The sequence below is a fragment of the Arachis ipaensis genome, chromosome B6 (assembly GCF_059453495.1).
Source record: "Arachis ipaensis isolate K30076 ecotype BB chromosome B6, ASM5945349v1, whole genome shotgun sequence".
In the NCBI taxonomy this organism is placed as follows: Eukaryota; Viridiplantae; Streptophyta; class Magnoliopsida; order Fabales; family Fabaceae; genus Arachis; species Arachis ipaensis.
In genome coordinates, this window is record NC_142441.1 from 5,081,298 (window position 1) to 5,095,756 (window position 14,459).

At 29.8% G+C, this 14,459-nt stretch overlaps 1 protein-coding gene across 1 annotated transcript; it reads left to right on the forward strand.

The window, feature by feature from the left end:
* The first annotated feature begins 746 nt into the window (after positions 1-746).
* On the forward strand, positions 747-1,962 carry LOC107645487 (DTW domain-containing protein). Its single transcript, XM_016349521.3, has one exon. The coding sequence runs from the start codon at positions 821-823 to the stop codon at positions 1,604-1,606; it is 786 nt and encodes a 261-aa protein (XP_016205007.1). The 5' UTR covers positions 747-820; the 3' UTR covers positions 1,607-1,962.
* Positions 1,963-14,459: the final 12,497 nt, after the last annotated feature.

The following is a 14,459-nucleotide window of genomic DNA, read 5'->3' on the forward strand; positions in this document are numbered from 1 at the left end:
GGATGAAGTTTTGATTTGGAATATGAGAGTTTGAAGTTTGAGATTGAGTTTGAAATGGCAAAGATGTTGGAGTAACATTTCCAATAAAAGGATTAAATATGGATGAAAATGAAAAATGTGGTGTTTGTGAATTTTGATTATGTGGTTGGAATATAGGGAATTGATTATTATAAGGAGCTAGAAAATTAAAATTAGGAATATTTTGTGGATTTGGATTTTGAAATGTATTTGGTAGGATGAAGTTTTGATTTGGAATTTGAGAGTTTGAAGTTTGAGATTGTCGGATATTTGAAATTTGAGAAAAATTTTGTAAATAATTGAAAAAAGAGTTGAATTGGTTTGGATCCATATTTTTGAGCAAAAAATAATTTCAATAGAACTTTAATTTCATAAACTTTGAAAGAAGATGAAGGAAGAGTAGAAGAAATTGTGAAAATAAAAGTATAGGTAAGTAGTATATATAGAATAATAAAAATAACAGCTAGTTTTGCAACGGCTATTTAACGGCTAGTATTGCAACGGCTAGTTTTATAATATAATTAATATTTTAAATTTTATAAATAAAAATAAATAATCCAACCAAAATTTATTTTATAAGGTGTAAAAATTAAATTTATTTTTTTTATGTAAACAAATTTAATTAATTATAATTTAATATAAGGATATAAACAATATTCAATATTAATTTAATATAATTATTTCTATTAATTATGATTTAAATAAGGCCCAACTTTTTGACCGTTGGAGTTGGTCTAAGTAGAGTTAAATTTTAGAAGGGTTATGTAAATGATTAGATGAGTTTTGAGAATTCTGACGTGGAATGCACTGCATGGCACCAGAGAAAGAAGACGACGGCACCGCCACGTCGCCGGAACCACAGCCGTCACCTAGCGGCCGCTCCATCTGCTCCTCCTGCCGCCGCCCTAATCCGGTATGCCTCTGCCACGTGCTTCCCCCTCACCCCATCGAAACCTCCACACAAGTCCTCATCCTCCACCACCCTCACGAGGCGCACCACAAGCTCTCCACAACTCCTCTCCTCATTCGATCCCTTCTCCGCGCCACCGCCGTCACCGGCCGCCGTCTCCGCCCCGGCCTCTCCCCCTTGCTCGACCGATCTCCTCCTCCTTCCGTTATCTACCTCTTTCCGGCGACATCCTCCACTCCGGCCGTCGACATCTCCGACCTGAACGTGCAGGACCTCACGCGAAACGGCGAGAGAGAGCTTGTGTTGATCGCGTTCGATGGTACGTGGAAGCACGCGCGTGAGATGGTGAAGGCGAGCGAGGAGTTCCTCCAATCTAGGTTCGCTGTTAGGGTTTGTTTAGGAGTAGATGAGACCGTGAGTGGCGGAAGCATCTACGATTCGGAGTTAATTCTGAGAAAGGAACCGTTTTCTGGTTGCGTGAGTACCATGGAGGCCGTGGCTAGGGTTTTGAGGGTTCTTGATCCGAATGGAGTTGAAGTTGAGAGCATGCTGATTGGGATTTTGAGGGAGATGGTGAGGTTGCAGGCTGGGTTCTTGAAGCCGATGAATCCGAGGCCGAAATTGCTGAAGAAGGCTAAGGAAAAAGAGAAGAAAATGATGGAAAAAGATGAGATTTGAAAGGTTTAGCGATCTCTTTCGTGGAATTCAACTGGTATATCGAAATTGGTTTGCGACCATGGTTTTAAATTGCGGCTACGATAGCAATGCCATTAGTGCAATCGGGAGAAACTGCCATGATTTAGTGCTCCTGTGTTGCAGAACTGCCATGATTGCTGAAGTTATTTGCTTGTAATCAATGGCTATGGCTCAGTGAGTAAACTTTTCTGTTGCAGTGTTTCTGCTTTGTCACTAAGCTGATTATAGATGCCATTTGGTCAGTTTAAGTATCATTTCTTGGTTATGCCAATGCTTTGGTGTACAATCCTTGATAGTTGATGTGAAAATAGATGGAAAATTGTGCTGGAAACAACAAAGATGTGTGGGAAAATCGAAGTTTGGGATCAATTCATTTTTACTATCATATTCTTCCCATATATCATTCGAATGAGCTGAAATTGGTTTTTCAATACCACGACATTCTACAATTTGCCGGTTTCTTATGTCCCTTGGAGTTCGAATAAGGACAAAAACACTGAATTTTGTTGATTCAGTTTTCATAGTTCATACATTGACTTCGTTAGTGCATGTTTATTGATTAGCAATTTACTTTTACTTATCTGTTTTTGATGTGCTGATTTAAGCTCGATAACTGTATACAGTAATATGGTTTTGATGTTTCTAGATTACTCATTGGGATCCAAGTTATCAATCTTTTGACAGAGGTACATAAAAACAGCATATTGAAGATTTGAAAATCTTAATTACAGAAGCTATATTTAAAATGGAACAGAAATACAGAATACATGACAGCAAAAAAGCTTATGCTCTAGTGATTAATGTGCATGTCAAGCAGTTTGAGTATTATTATTATTATTATTATTATTATTATTATTATTATTATTATTATTATTATTATGCTAATAAAGTAGATATTACATTATTGCAAAAGAAGTCAAAGCATCTTCCTGATGGTCACAACTGAATGAGTTAAATTCCAATTTGAAGATGTAAACTTCTTAGAAAGCTGAGTAATTTGGATTTTACCATGTGAACAAATATATTGCTGATCTTGGTAGTGAAATTCAGTAGCCACCCTTGGTTGAGTTTACTTATCTTTTATTTTGATAAAGGGAGGTGATGAATCATGAATCTGGCAGTTCATATATCAGTCATCCTGGGAATCTGGGTTTCCACTTTCCAGTACTAACTTGATGACTTATACAATTTTACAACCATTTGTTATCTCTAATGTGCTCTGCTTTTTGGCACTCTTCAAGAACCCATTAGAGAGAACAAACGGTTGCATCTCTGTATAAGTCAAATAAACTTGGTCTTTGGAATCCCAGATTTGCAGGATCACTAACTTACAACATGAACTTCCAGCTTCATGATTTTCCAAAACAAGACGAACAAATACAAGCTTCATGATGGAGCAGATAAAAGGAGAAGGTTTAAGGATCACTCTGATACTTTATTAGAGAAAGCGACAGTTTCATCGCCATAGTTGGTCGAAGCCGGAGATGTGTCTGCCATTTCTTTATTGTTATAGAAGCCATGTCAGAGCTTCAAAATGACATAACAAAATGCAAAAGAACTAAAATATACGCATTGGGGTCACCAGAGGGTGACCTTCACATCCAACCAAAATACCACACTTGGCATTAGCAGCTGAAATATGTTGAAAGTACCCAAATTCCCAAATCCACCCATTCCTAAACTCTTGATGACCTACCTCATAATGAACAAGTGGTAGCTAGGTACATCACTAATAATATTAACATGGATTCAGTTTGACTCATTTGTATCTGCTACTGGTGTCTGTATGTGTGTGTATTGTTCTGTGCTTTATAATGGTGTCAAAGCATCCAACATTCTATTTCACAACCCCAATTACAAAGCAAAGTATAATTTGAACAAACCATCGAAGGAAAGGAGCCAAGGAATCCTTCCTGAAAAGTGGTGTTTGAGTCTCAGTTTTTTCAAGTATAATAGGTATTCTTTTTGTTTGCTTGTGTCATAGTATGGTGAATATTCATTGCCCTAAGATTTAGCATAGTATGTTATAAATACTTAAAGTTTAAATAGTGACAATCTTTCAACTATTATAGTCAGGAAGACAGTTCACAGAACAGTATAAATATATATCAAATAGGCCTGAACCAAAATTGATAAATATAAGTGTTATTTGCTAGGTGCTTGAACTTGCAACTGAAATATTTTTAGTATGTCGAGATACCTAAGTATAAAACACTAGGAATTCAATATCTTTTAGGCCTTGAACATTTTAAAATAATTTGAAAATAAACCAGAGATGCTAAACAGAAAGGACCTTTTTTTTTTTCATAACAAAATATTAGGGTGAAATCGGCATCCGTCCCTAGGGTGTAGGCTCAACGAACATTTAGGGAGATAAGAATCACCGGCCAAAGTAGCCCTCATGGCAACAAAGAGGATTCAAACTCGCATTCTTTTGGAATATTTCTGAGTCTTTGTCACATGTGTCAACTATTTTTGCCAGACATGCATAACTATGAATTATTGTATAAATTTATAATATTCCCAAGATAATTTGAGTAAATATATTCTCAAATTTACATCATGAAATTGTTAATAACACATCTGCAGAATTTAGTATCCCCCACATTTGATCCCAACTTAATTAGTAGAATGATCCTTGCAATTCGGACCTTAATTAGGATATAATTGATTGGCTTATACTTTTCATAACTATATATATCCAATAGGTGAAGTTGATTAGCTCTAATGTCTTGCATCTCCACAATACTTTCTAATACTCTGCCTAATTTTTATTCGGTCATTTTGTTTTTAAGTAACAAATCTGAATATTTGAAACTACCATCCATCAGAAATGAATAATACTTTACAAATAAGGTTATATAAAATTCTAAAGGACATACATCTTATTTTATTTGTGTACATTTAATTATTTATGTACATTTATAAGGCCATAATGGGATTAATGGCCTTGATATAATGATAAACCATATTACATGGAAGTACAGTGCTTGTTCCTTCAGTTCTCATACTCTAGACAAATTATTATAACCATCTTCATAAGTACATGATTGTGCATTATGTCCAATATTGAGACTCCAAATATAATTCTTGATGACCAAAATCACAAAGATGAACACCGCAGTAGGGATGCAATAGATTCCAACCAACCCCAAATGCAATGTTAATGTTGCAGTAGCATCAAGTAGAGAGTAATGGTGGCCAGGCTTCAACAATATGATTATGCATAGTGAATATATGGTGAGAAAACCACATGTTACCAACCCTGCAACTTCATAATTCCCCTCTTGGTGTTTGTGTCCAATTCCCATAATCACAAAGGACATTACCAACATCACCATAACCTCCCCAATAGACTTAAAGAGAAAGTGGTTAAGGTACCTCTCATACACTTTGGTCAAGAAGCTAAAGAACATAAGCAAAATTAGGAACACAAAGTTCCCAATATTTGCAGCCACAAAGAAGATTAAAGGAGCATGGATATGTGTTTTGTAATGCTCAGTTTTCATGTAGAAACCATATGCTAAGAAGAAGCATAATTGGCTTATAAAGTAACATATTATACGCATTGGTGTCACCAGAGGATACACATTTTGTGTTATCCATATCTGGGGTGGTGTTGGTGTTGAAGTAGAAGCATTATTGTTATTTATATTATTCTCCCACAAATAGTGTAGCACTTGTCTAAAGGAAACTATGTCTATTTGTGTTTGGTTTCCACTTTGTGAATTGAGAATTAGATCAATACCTGATGGCATAGTTGAATTGGTAAGTGGATTTTGGGTAATGTTTCCAGGGTCAGGAGGAATGTTTAATGTAGATTCATGCTGCAAAAATTCAGGGTTTGATGGAGGAGTTGCTTCAGATTTTGAGGATGAACTTGACATTTGGAATAATATATATGATATGAGAAAAAGTGATGAGGCAAGAGATTGTTGGTGTTATAATAATACTTTCAGATTACTAGCTGAATTGTATTGTATTGAAATTTTATCTAGGCCTTTTGCTAATTAAGGTTCTTATAATAATAATTGAGAAGTTTCAATAATGTGTCCCAAGAAAAGCATAACAAGTTAGAGTAGATTAAATAAGTAAAACATTCCCTAAAGTTAACTTGAATTTATTGATAAAGAATTATTGCATGCATGATTCAAAGAAAGTAATCTCTCTTTCTTGAGAAATGATTTTTCATAGGAATCTACTAGAAGGAATTTTTACTGTTCCCATCATAACGAGTGGTACTGCCAAATTTAATTGGAAAATATTTTAATATGAAAATGTCTTTAAGTTAAAATTATAACTAAGATATAAACATGTATTATGTTAAATAATTTAGTCAAACATATTAAAATATTTGATAGTTTTTAACTGTTATTTTCGTATGAGATATTTTTAGGTAAATACTTACTTTATTTGTAATCATGTCACTAGAAAATTTTAGGTAATTATCAATGTGCGATAGTAGTTTTTAGTCATTTACGGTAATTTTTTTCTCCTAAAATAAGGACTAATCTGTTGCGGATTGAACTCCATTTAAATGTTTGTCACTAACTAATAGATTACTACATGCACAAGACAGGATTCAAATCCTCAATACTTTTTTTTTCGGTAAAAAATCCCCGATACTTACTTAAACGGACAGCTGGGCTAACAAGACCATTTGATCAAAATGTAACAAAATGACAAAAATAATACAAGAATTTCCTTTTTTTTTTGTTATTGCTTGCTAAGGTAACAAGGGCCGAAAGCCCAAACAACAACAACAGAAGAAGCAAATATCAAACTGAAAAAATTAATTTGGTGTCCATTTTAGACAAAAAAAAAAAACGTAGTGATCCGGTTTTTGTAAAATATGTCCTAAAATTATCTTTGGAGAATTGAAGCTAATACTTGAAAAATGGTCTTGAATTCACCAACCGGTGACATAAAAGGACCAAGTTGGGCATAACATAACATGTTTTCATAGGCTGAAAATAGAAAAAGGTAAACAAATAATTTAATAGCAACATTCCGCACGAGGCCAGAGAGAAGTTGTGGTATGTAGGGCATGCTTGTTGCAACATATTAAGAAAACAGAAATGCCACAATTCACATGATTTCCTGCTTTATTATTGTGGATTCAAAGCTGCCATACTTGCCACTAGCAAAAATAATCATAATCTAGATATTTGTTAAATGCAATAAATTAATTTTAAAATAGGATTGATTTGAGTGTAATGCAACAAAAATATAAAATAAAGTTAAAAAACATATTTTTTTTTTTTTTACCAAAGATAGGAGATTCGAACCCGCAACCTCTTAATTGAATATGGAGATACTATGTCATTTAAGCTATAACTCATTAGCTAAAAAACATAATTGTTAGAACTAAACAAGTAATGGAATTAATCAGATTACATTATCACTGATTTATTGGTTCAACCAGTTTATTTTATAGCTTTTGTTTGTGAAACTAAATTATCATACTTGATTTGATGATTTTGGCTACTAACTTTTGAATTAATTAATAATATATTAGTAGACAGTATAAATCATCACTAAAACTTATCATACTTTTTAAACCCCATATGGATTTCTAGTTGCTCTTTCCAATCCAATAACATCATGATTTCCCTTACTTGCACAATCACTTTTCGCCTTTCCCCTTTGCCCATGCAACCAACCAATAAAATAAATTGAACCTCCCATATAACCCTTTTCTCTTCATTGCTGCATATAACCCTTATTATATGGTGTTTTCTGTGATGTCTAAGAGTTTAGCATTTAATTGTAAACAAATTAAATAGTTAATATTTAATTTAAAAATAAAAATATTTAAAATTTGTTATAGAAAGTAAAGTTGGCAAAAGTTTTATATAATAGGTACATAAAATTGGTTTTATTATAAATTCCAGGTCTCTCAAAAAAATAATTTTTATATATTTTATGAGGGTATGGAGTGTTAAGCGATTAAAGGAGAGCACGAACATAAGTTGAGTATGGTAGAGATGAAAATGTTGAGATGGATGAGTGGTCATACGCGATTGGATAAAATAAGGAACGAAGATATAAGAGAGAGAGTTGGAGTAGCACCTATTGTGGAAAAGATGGTTGAATCGCGTCTTAGGTGGTTTGGACATGTGAGAAGAAGACCGATAGAACATCCAGTCAGGAGGGTGGATGAGATGGAAGATGAAAAAGGGATGAAAGGCAGAGGAAGATCTAAGAAGACCATCCATGAGGTGGTCAAACGAGATTTACATGTAAACGGTCTCTTTATAAACATGATACATGACAGAGCATAATAGCGTTGTTTAATTCATGTAGCCGACCCTATCTAGTGGGACAAGGCGTTGTTGTTAGAGTAAAACATTTACAAATTTTATGTTTTAGATATTTATGTACATCTCTAATGAAATATAATATAATTTCTAGACACTGTTCAGTTAGGTTTACACTCAATTTTCACAATATTAACTTGCAATTGTTAAAGTTTATGTATTTGATTACAACGGCACATTAATAAGAAAGATGATACGGATTATTGAAGTGCAAGTGATAAGTGGTGTGCTATAATTAATATGTTCTTTTTCAATTGACAACAACAACAACAACAAAATTATTAATCATTTCAATTAAATAATGCTATATTATTAGTGGCAGTTATGTGGACGGTGGAGATCAAAAAGTAGTTAGTCACATTGGCTAAATTGGCGGTGGAAAAAGTAGTGATTTAGTGAACTTGGCACGGCGAAGACGGCAATTTTCGTCACCAAATTTAATCGTTTGCACATAATTTCTTTTTATAATTTTTGTTAAACAATATGCTTACAATTTAAACAACTTTTTTGGAGCAACAAATTTGTGACGGTCCAAACAAGACGCTCTCTGTAGTTCGTTTCGTACCAATAAACACAATGTTTAGGAACCAAGTTGGATTGGTGTAGTAGTTAGCTCACTAATCCGCTTAAGCAAGTGTCGGGGGTTTGAATTCCGCCTTGTGCATGCAGCAACTCATTGGTCAGTGACAAACCCTTAAATAGAATTCAGTATTGCGACGGATTAATCCTTGTCCTGTCGGATTGAGGGATACCATGGGGAAAAAAAAAACACAATGTTTAGGAAGCTATTTCATTCATGTTTAATTTGGGATGAAATTTTCAGTTAAAATTCAATTTGATTGAATTGAATTTCTTTGTGTCCTTCTTATTATTTGAAGGGGAAAAAAAATACAAATATAAAGCTTTTAGCTTTGAACAAGAAGCTATTGAAGTTGCAAGCAGAAAATAATGGACAATCAAAAACTTTGAAGAGAAAAGCAATGTTTATGTTGTTCAATTTGTCTCTATGAAAAATAAACTCGGTGCACGCCAAAATAAATAAATAAATAAATAATAGTGAATGTTTAATATGTAATAGCATTTTCTTAACTCTTATTTAAAAAAAAAAATAATTACAAGAAGGATCAAATAATTTTGTAATGGGTTGTCACTTTGTAGATGATGACCATATATTTGTGAGCTGGCGTGGGTGACACTCTTTTCTTCATTGCTAATTAACGATTAAATCTCCTATGAAATCTCTTCTCATGTGTCTTTATCATATTTATTGTTTAAGACTTTTTTGTTTGTGCTTAAAAAAATATAAATATTATGTTTACTGTTTTCACCCTTTTTTTTTTCTCCTTTATTTTGTTTACAAAACTTTTGAAATGAGAATATTAAAAATGAAATAAACTCTTAATTAGTTTCTCTCTGACTTCATATCATAATTTCAATGGTAGCAGGCGGGCTAACCTCAATAATTTTTCTAAGTAATTAATTTATATATTCGAGTTTTGAAAATAAAAAAAAAATATTATTAGAAGAGAAATTTGAGACCTGAAGATTTTTTTTAGATCTAACTATCCAATCTAAATAATAGGTCTGAGTTATAAGAGTGTTCAAAAAAAAAAGAAAAATGAAAGACCCACGGCCCCCCAAATACAGGAAAAATCTGATTTTAATGATTTTATCAACTTTTCATAGGCATATGGTCGGTTTGCAATTTGCAGGTTATTAATTTTTTATGTTATCGACGTTTAAATATAAAAGATATTTCATGCACACAAAAAAATTAATCATAAAATTAATTATTATGTATTTATATATAAATATATATAATTATTTTATTTTTAATATATAAATCAATTTTTTATTAACAAGTTATAATTTAAATAATATAATTTTTTTTATATTTATTTAAAAATTATGAGTTTAAGTCTCATTTTTAATTTAAAAAAAAAAAAAAAAACCACAGCCCCCTCATCTGAATGCACAAGTTAGTTTGTATTAAGTTGATCGATTAATCAAGTCAATGTCAATTTTTATTTCAAAAAGTATTTTTAATGTTTTATCCAAATTTATGCTTATCCTTAAGATTTAAGAAGACTCTTGCTTCTCTTTAACCTAAATCGCTACCATCGAGAAAAAAAAAAATTATTAATTTGTACATATATGACACATCATTGTAAGAAATATTACCACCACAAACACAAAAGAAAACTAGGATAATAATAACTAATCACCTTCTTAATAAGAACGTGTTATATTAAGATCACAGAATTTAATATATTTTCTTTCTCTAATTTTATATTTATTATTATAACTTTACGGCCAACGAGCAATAACGGCATAATTTTAGCTTTACAGCAACCAATAAGCTTAACTTTTATATCTTAAACTTGATACTCTAAAATAACCTATGGAATATACTATTGTATTGTGTGTATATTCTTTTCACAATATTATCAATTCGGTCAAAATACTATTTTGGCTCTTTTTAATTAAATATAGGATAAAATATAATTTTTATTTATAATGTTTGCGATTTTTTTAAATATTCTTAATGTTTAATTTTATTTAATTTTATTTTTAATATTTTTAAATTATTTAATTTTATTTCTAATATTTTTTATTTGAATCAAAATTATCTCTAAAAATTATTTTATTTTATTCCTAAAATTTTATATAAAATTAATGTTTAGGAATAATTTTGATATAAATAAAAAATATTAAAAATAACAAAATTAAATAAAATTAAACATTAAAATTTTTTTTAAAAAAAATTACAAATATTAGGGACAAAAAAAGGTCCATTATGTTTAAATATATTGAACTTTAACTTTAAGAATGAAATAAGAAAGAAAGAAAGAAAAAATCTCATTAAAAATCTACATGTTATGTTATGTCTACTAATTAAATTGAATTTGTCCAATTTTGAATAATGATCATCAATATATATTGCACTTCTCTCAACCCTACAAAAATTGCATGCAGATACAACTTCAAAGTTTGCGATCAAAGCGTTTGGATTCTTTGAACATGTATGAATTTTTTAACTCAATAAATTTATTCTAACTGAATCAACAAGAACTTCTCACCAAATGCAAAACATGCACCATCACTAGCTAAACCTTTTAACTGCAAGTTTAAAATGGTTCTTTCTTTTTTCTTTTTTCTTTTTTTTTTTTTTTTGTGTCTCAAATATAATACTTGGTGTCAATGGAAGAAAGGAACTCTTCTCTTTAAGCCAAAGTGATTTGTTTCAAAGTCTTCTCTTAGTTACCTAATGGATGGTAGCTGAATTTGTTGTATATATATATATATATATATACATACGCTTTGAAATATGATTTGATAAACAATGCTATTTATATATATACTCACTTTTTTAATTAAAAGAAAATATCCAATGCAAATTTTATAGTAAAATAATCATGATAGTGTTATTTTCATATTCTGCAATAAAGCACGGACACTTCGCTGAATTATCGTATTCGCGTGTCGGACACATTTTGGATACGACACTCATCGACACTCGTCCGACACGTGTGTCTGCTGTATCCAACCGTGTCTTAATAAAAAATAAAAAATTCTTCTCCGGACACGTCTGGACACACCTAAATACCATCACGTGTCTGCGTGTCCAGTTTTATTCTTAACATATATTCTTAAAATAAATTTAGATATAGTATATATTATTATTTATTAAAACAAAAAATATTTTAAATACTTGATATAATTAAAATAAGACATTAAAAATAATTAAATATTTTAATTTATATTTTAATATCAATAAAATATCAAAATATTATTATAATTTATCTAAAAAATACTTTATATTTTATATATATGCATGTCCCCGTGTTATGTAAGATTTTAAAATTTGTGTGTCGGTGTGTCCCGTGTCGTGTCGTATCATGTGCTGTGTCCGTGTCAGTGTCCGTATATTATAGTCTGTCATTCAATTTTGAGCAGTAAAGTCGCTTATTATTATATTAATATTAAACTTTAATAATTTTCACAAATTTATGTCTCCTTATTAACCAATTTTAATTTGTCACTGTTTCAATTTGACATTAAACCTAATAACAAAACAAATTAATCGTGTAATGAACAGTCATTAGTCAATAAACACATTAAATTAAATAACTTTATTATAACTTTATGTGATGTAGTCATTTTATCTTATAATAAAAAGCTACATTCTTCAATATATATATAAAAAAAAGAGATCCCTTTTGATTTTTGTGGTCTAATGGAACATATCTTTCCCCAACTTCGTGGTAGACCCTTCACCTTTTTCTTCTTGTTCTTCTTTTTTTCCCCTTTTGTAGGAGGACTAGCTAGAATCTCCATCTAGCATACCCTATATAATATATACACACATGAACCCATTTTATAGAGTTCTTTTCACCTGAATAAATTCATATAGTTAATATTGGATAACTAACGTAAACACTTTAATTTTTTTATTCACTATATCTTAAGCAATATAAACGTCTATATATCGATGTCTAATTAACGGTAATATTAGGAAGATAACAAAACAACCAAAATTTGTGTTATTTAACATTTATTAATTGTTACAGTAATTAATAAATGTTAAATGCCAATGAGTAATAACTCAAATGGCATAGTCTTTCCATACTCAATTAAGAGGTTGCGGGTTCAAGTCTCATATCTTTGGTAAAAAAAAATAAAATTAATAAATGTTAAATAAAGTAAGTTCTAACTAATTTTGGCTAAATTTTATTGATTATCAAATATTTTCGCTAATTAAATACTGTTATTTAGATAAGAATAGGAATAATAATGGGACGAGTTTTCACCCTATTCGATCTATTTTATTATATTTTAATTTTAAAATATTTGTTCTAATAGCGTATTCGTGAATAGTAAATTTTTGTATCTTAACCAGTTTGTACGGTATCTGTCTTGTCTTTATTTATTCCGTAATTTCTAAAATTTAACATACAAAATTAAATTCTAAATTAATAAAGACAATGATTAAAAAATTAAGATTCAAACACTATATTAAAAAAAACTAATATCCTTTTAATATATCCTAAACAATGGTTTTTTTAATTCACCATAAATTCGAATTCATTCCTATTCCTCAAAAAAAAAATTGTCCTACAGAAAATCCAGTCCAATCAAATAAAAATAAAGTATATATTTGTAGACTCGAATAAAACTGTGATATTTAAATAAAAATATACTTATTTTTTTAATTTATAATTTAAGTTTTTTTTTTCTGTTGAGTGTAGATAATTAAATGTCAAATAATAAAAACAATTATATATACATATAATATACATATATGTAGAAACCAAACCCTAGTCTATAAGTCTTGGATTAGTGATTTATGTGTAATTGTCAAACATTCAAAAGGTAATTGAAATAGTGCCAATTTCTTTGTGTGTGTGTGTGAATTATTTAGCTGTATATATACTTATATAGATAGCAGATCGGTTAGCATAGTCATAACACTGATATTGATATACTACCAATCTTTTCTGAGTAATAACTACAAAGGTTCTTTCATTAGCAGATTCCTATAAATCATGGTTCTTGATGCCTCATCTAACCACATTCAATTTATTAAAGCTGTGTTTGGGAAAGAATCTGAGAGTGACTGAGAGATAAAAATTGAGAAATACAAATTAAATTAAAATTTTGTATTATGTTTGATTTTTAAGATAAATATAGAAATTAAAAAGTACATTTTAAAATTGAAAAATTAAATAAAAGTATTTTTTAAAATAAATGTTATTAAAATTTTAATTTTATTTTATCTTTAAAATTTTTAATCTCCTGTATTTTTATTTTTTAGAGTTATTGAAAAAACTAAAATTTTATTAGTATAATAATATCTGAAAAGAAACTCTATCTAAGAATATTTATATAAAAATTGAATATAATTGTCTAATATGTGTATGTATATACTATTTTTTTTTATAACACTATTATATACTATTAATTAATTAACATGAAAAACTATAATATTTAATTTGTTAGGATCGGACTAGTTTTCATTTCATTTATGAAAAAAGAACATTATTATAAAAAATAGTGAAGTAGTCTTTGTATTGGTCCACCTACTTTAGGGTTGCTTTGCTTCATCAAATTAAAGATATAGTAGCCATCAGTAGTACATTTCCCACCAGCTCTCATAAAGTATAAATTATATTATTACTGGTAATAACGGAAATTAAATTCAGTAGGTTTACACTAACCAACCACACTTATATTATAGTCCAACTATTTTGTGCTTTATTTGTTTTCTTCCTATTCACTTTCTACTTTTGATTAATCGTCATCGTTAATGTTAATGAGCAATAATTTCCACTAAATTCAAAGATTCCATGGTTCTGAAATAAGCTAAACCCTCATAACTATTGTCTTAATATGTATTTTTAATATGTATTTGTTATTAATTTTTTTTAAATAGAATTTAGTAGCTAACATAATAAGAATATAATAATAGATAATTTTTTATTTTTTAATGTATTTAATATATTAAAAAGATGTTC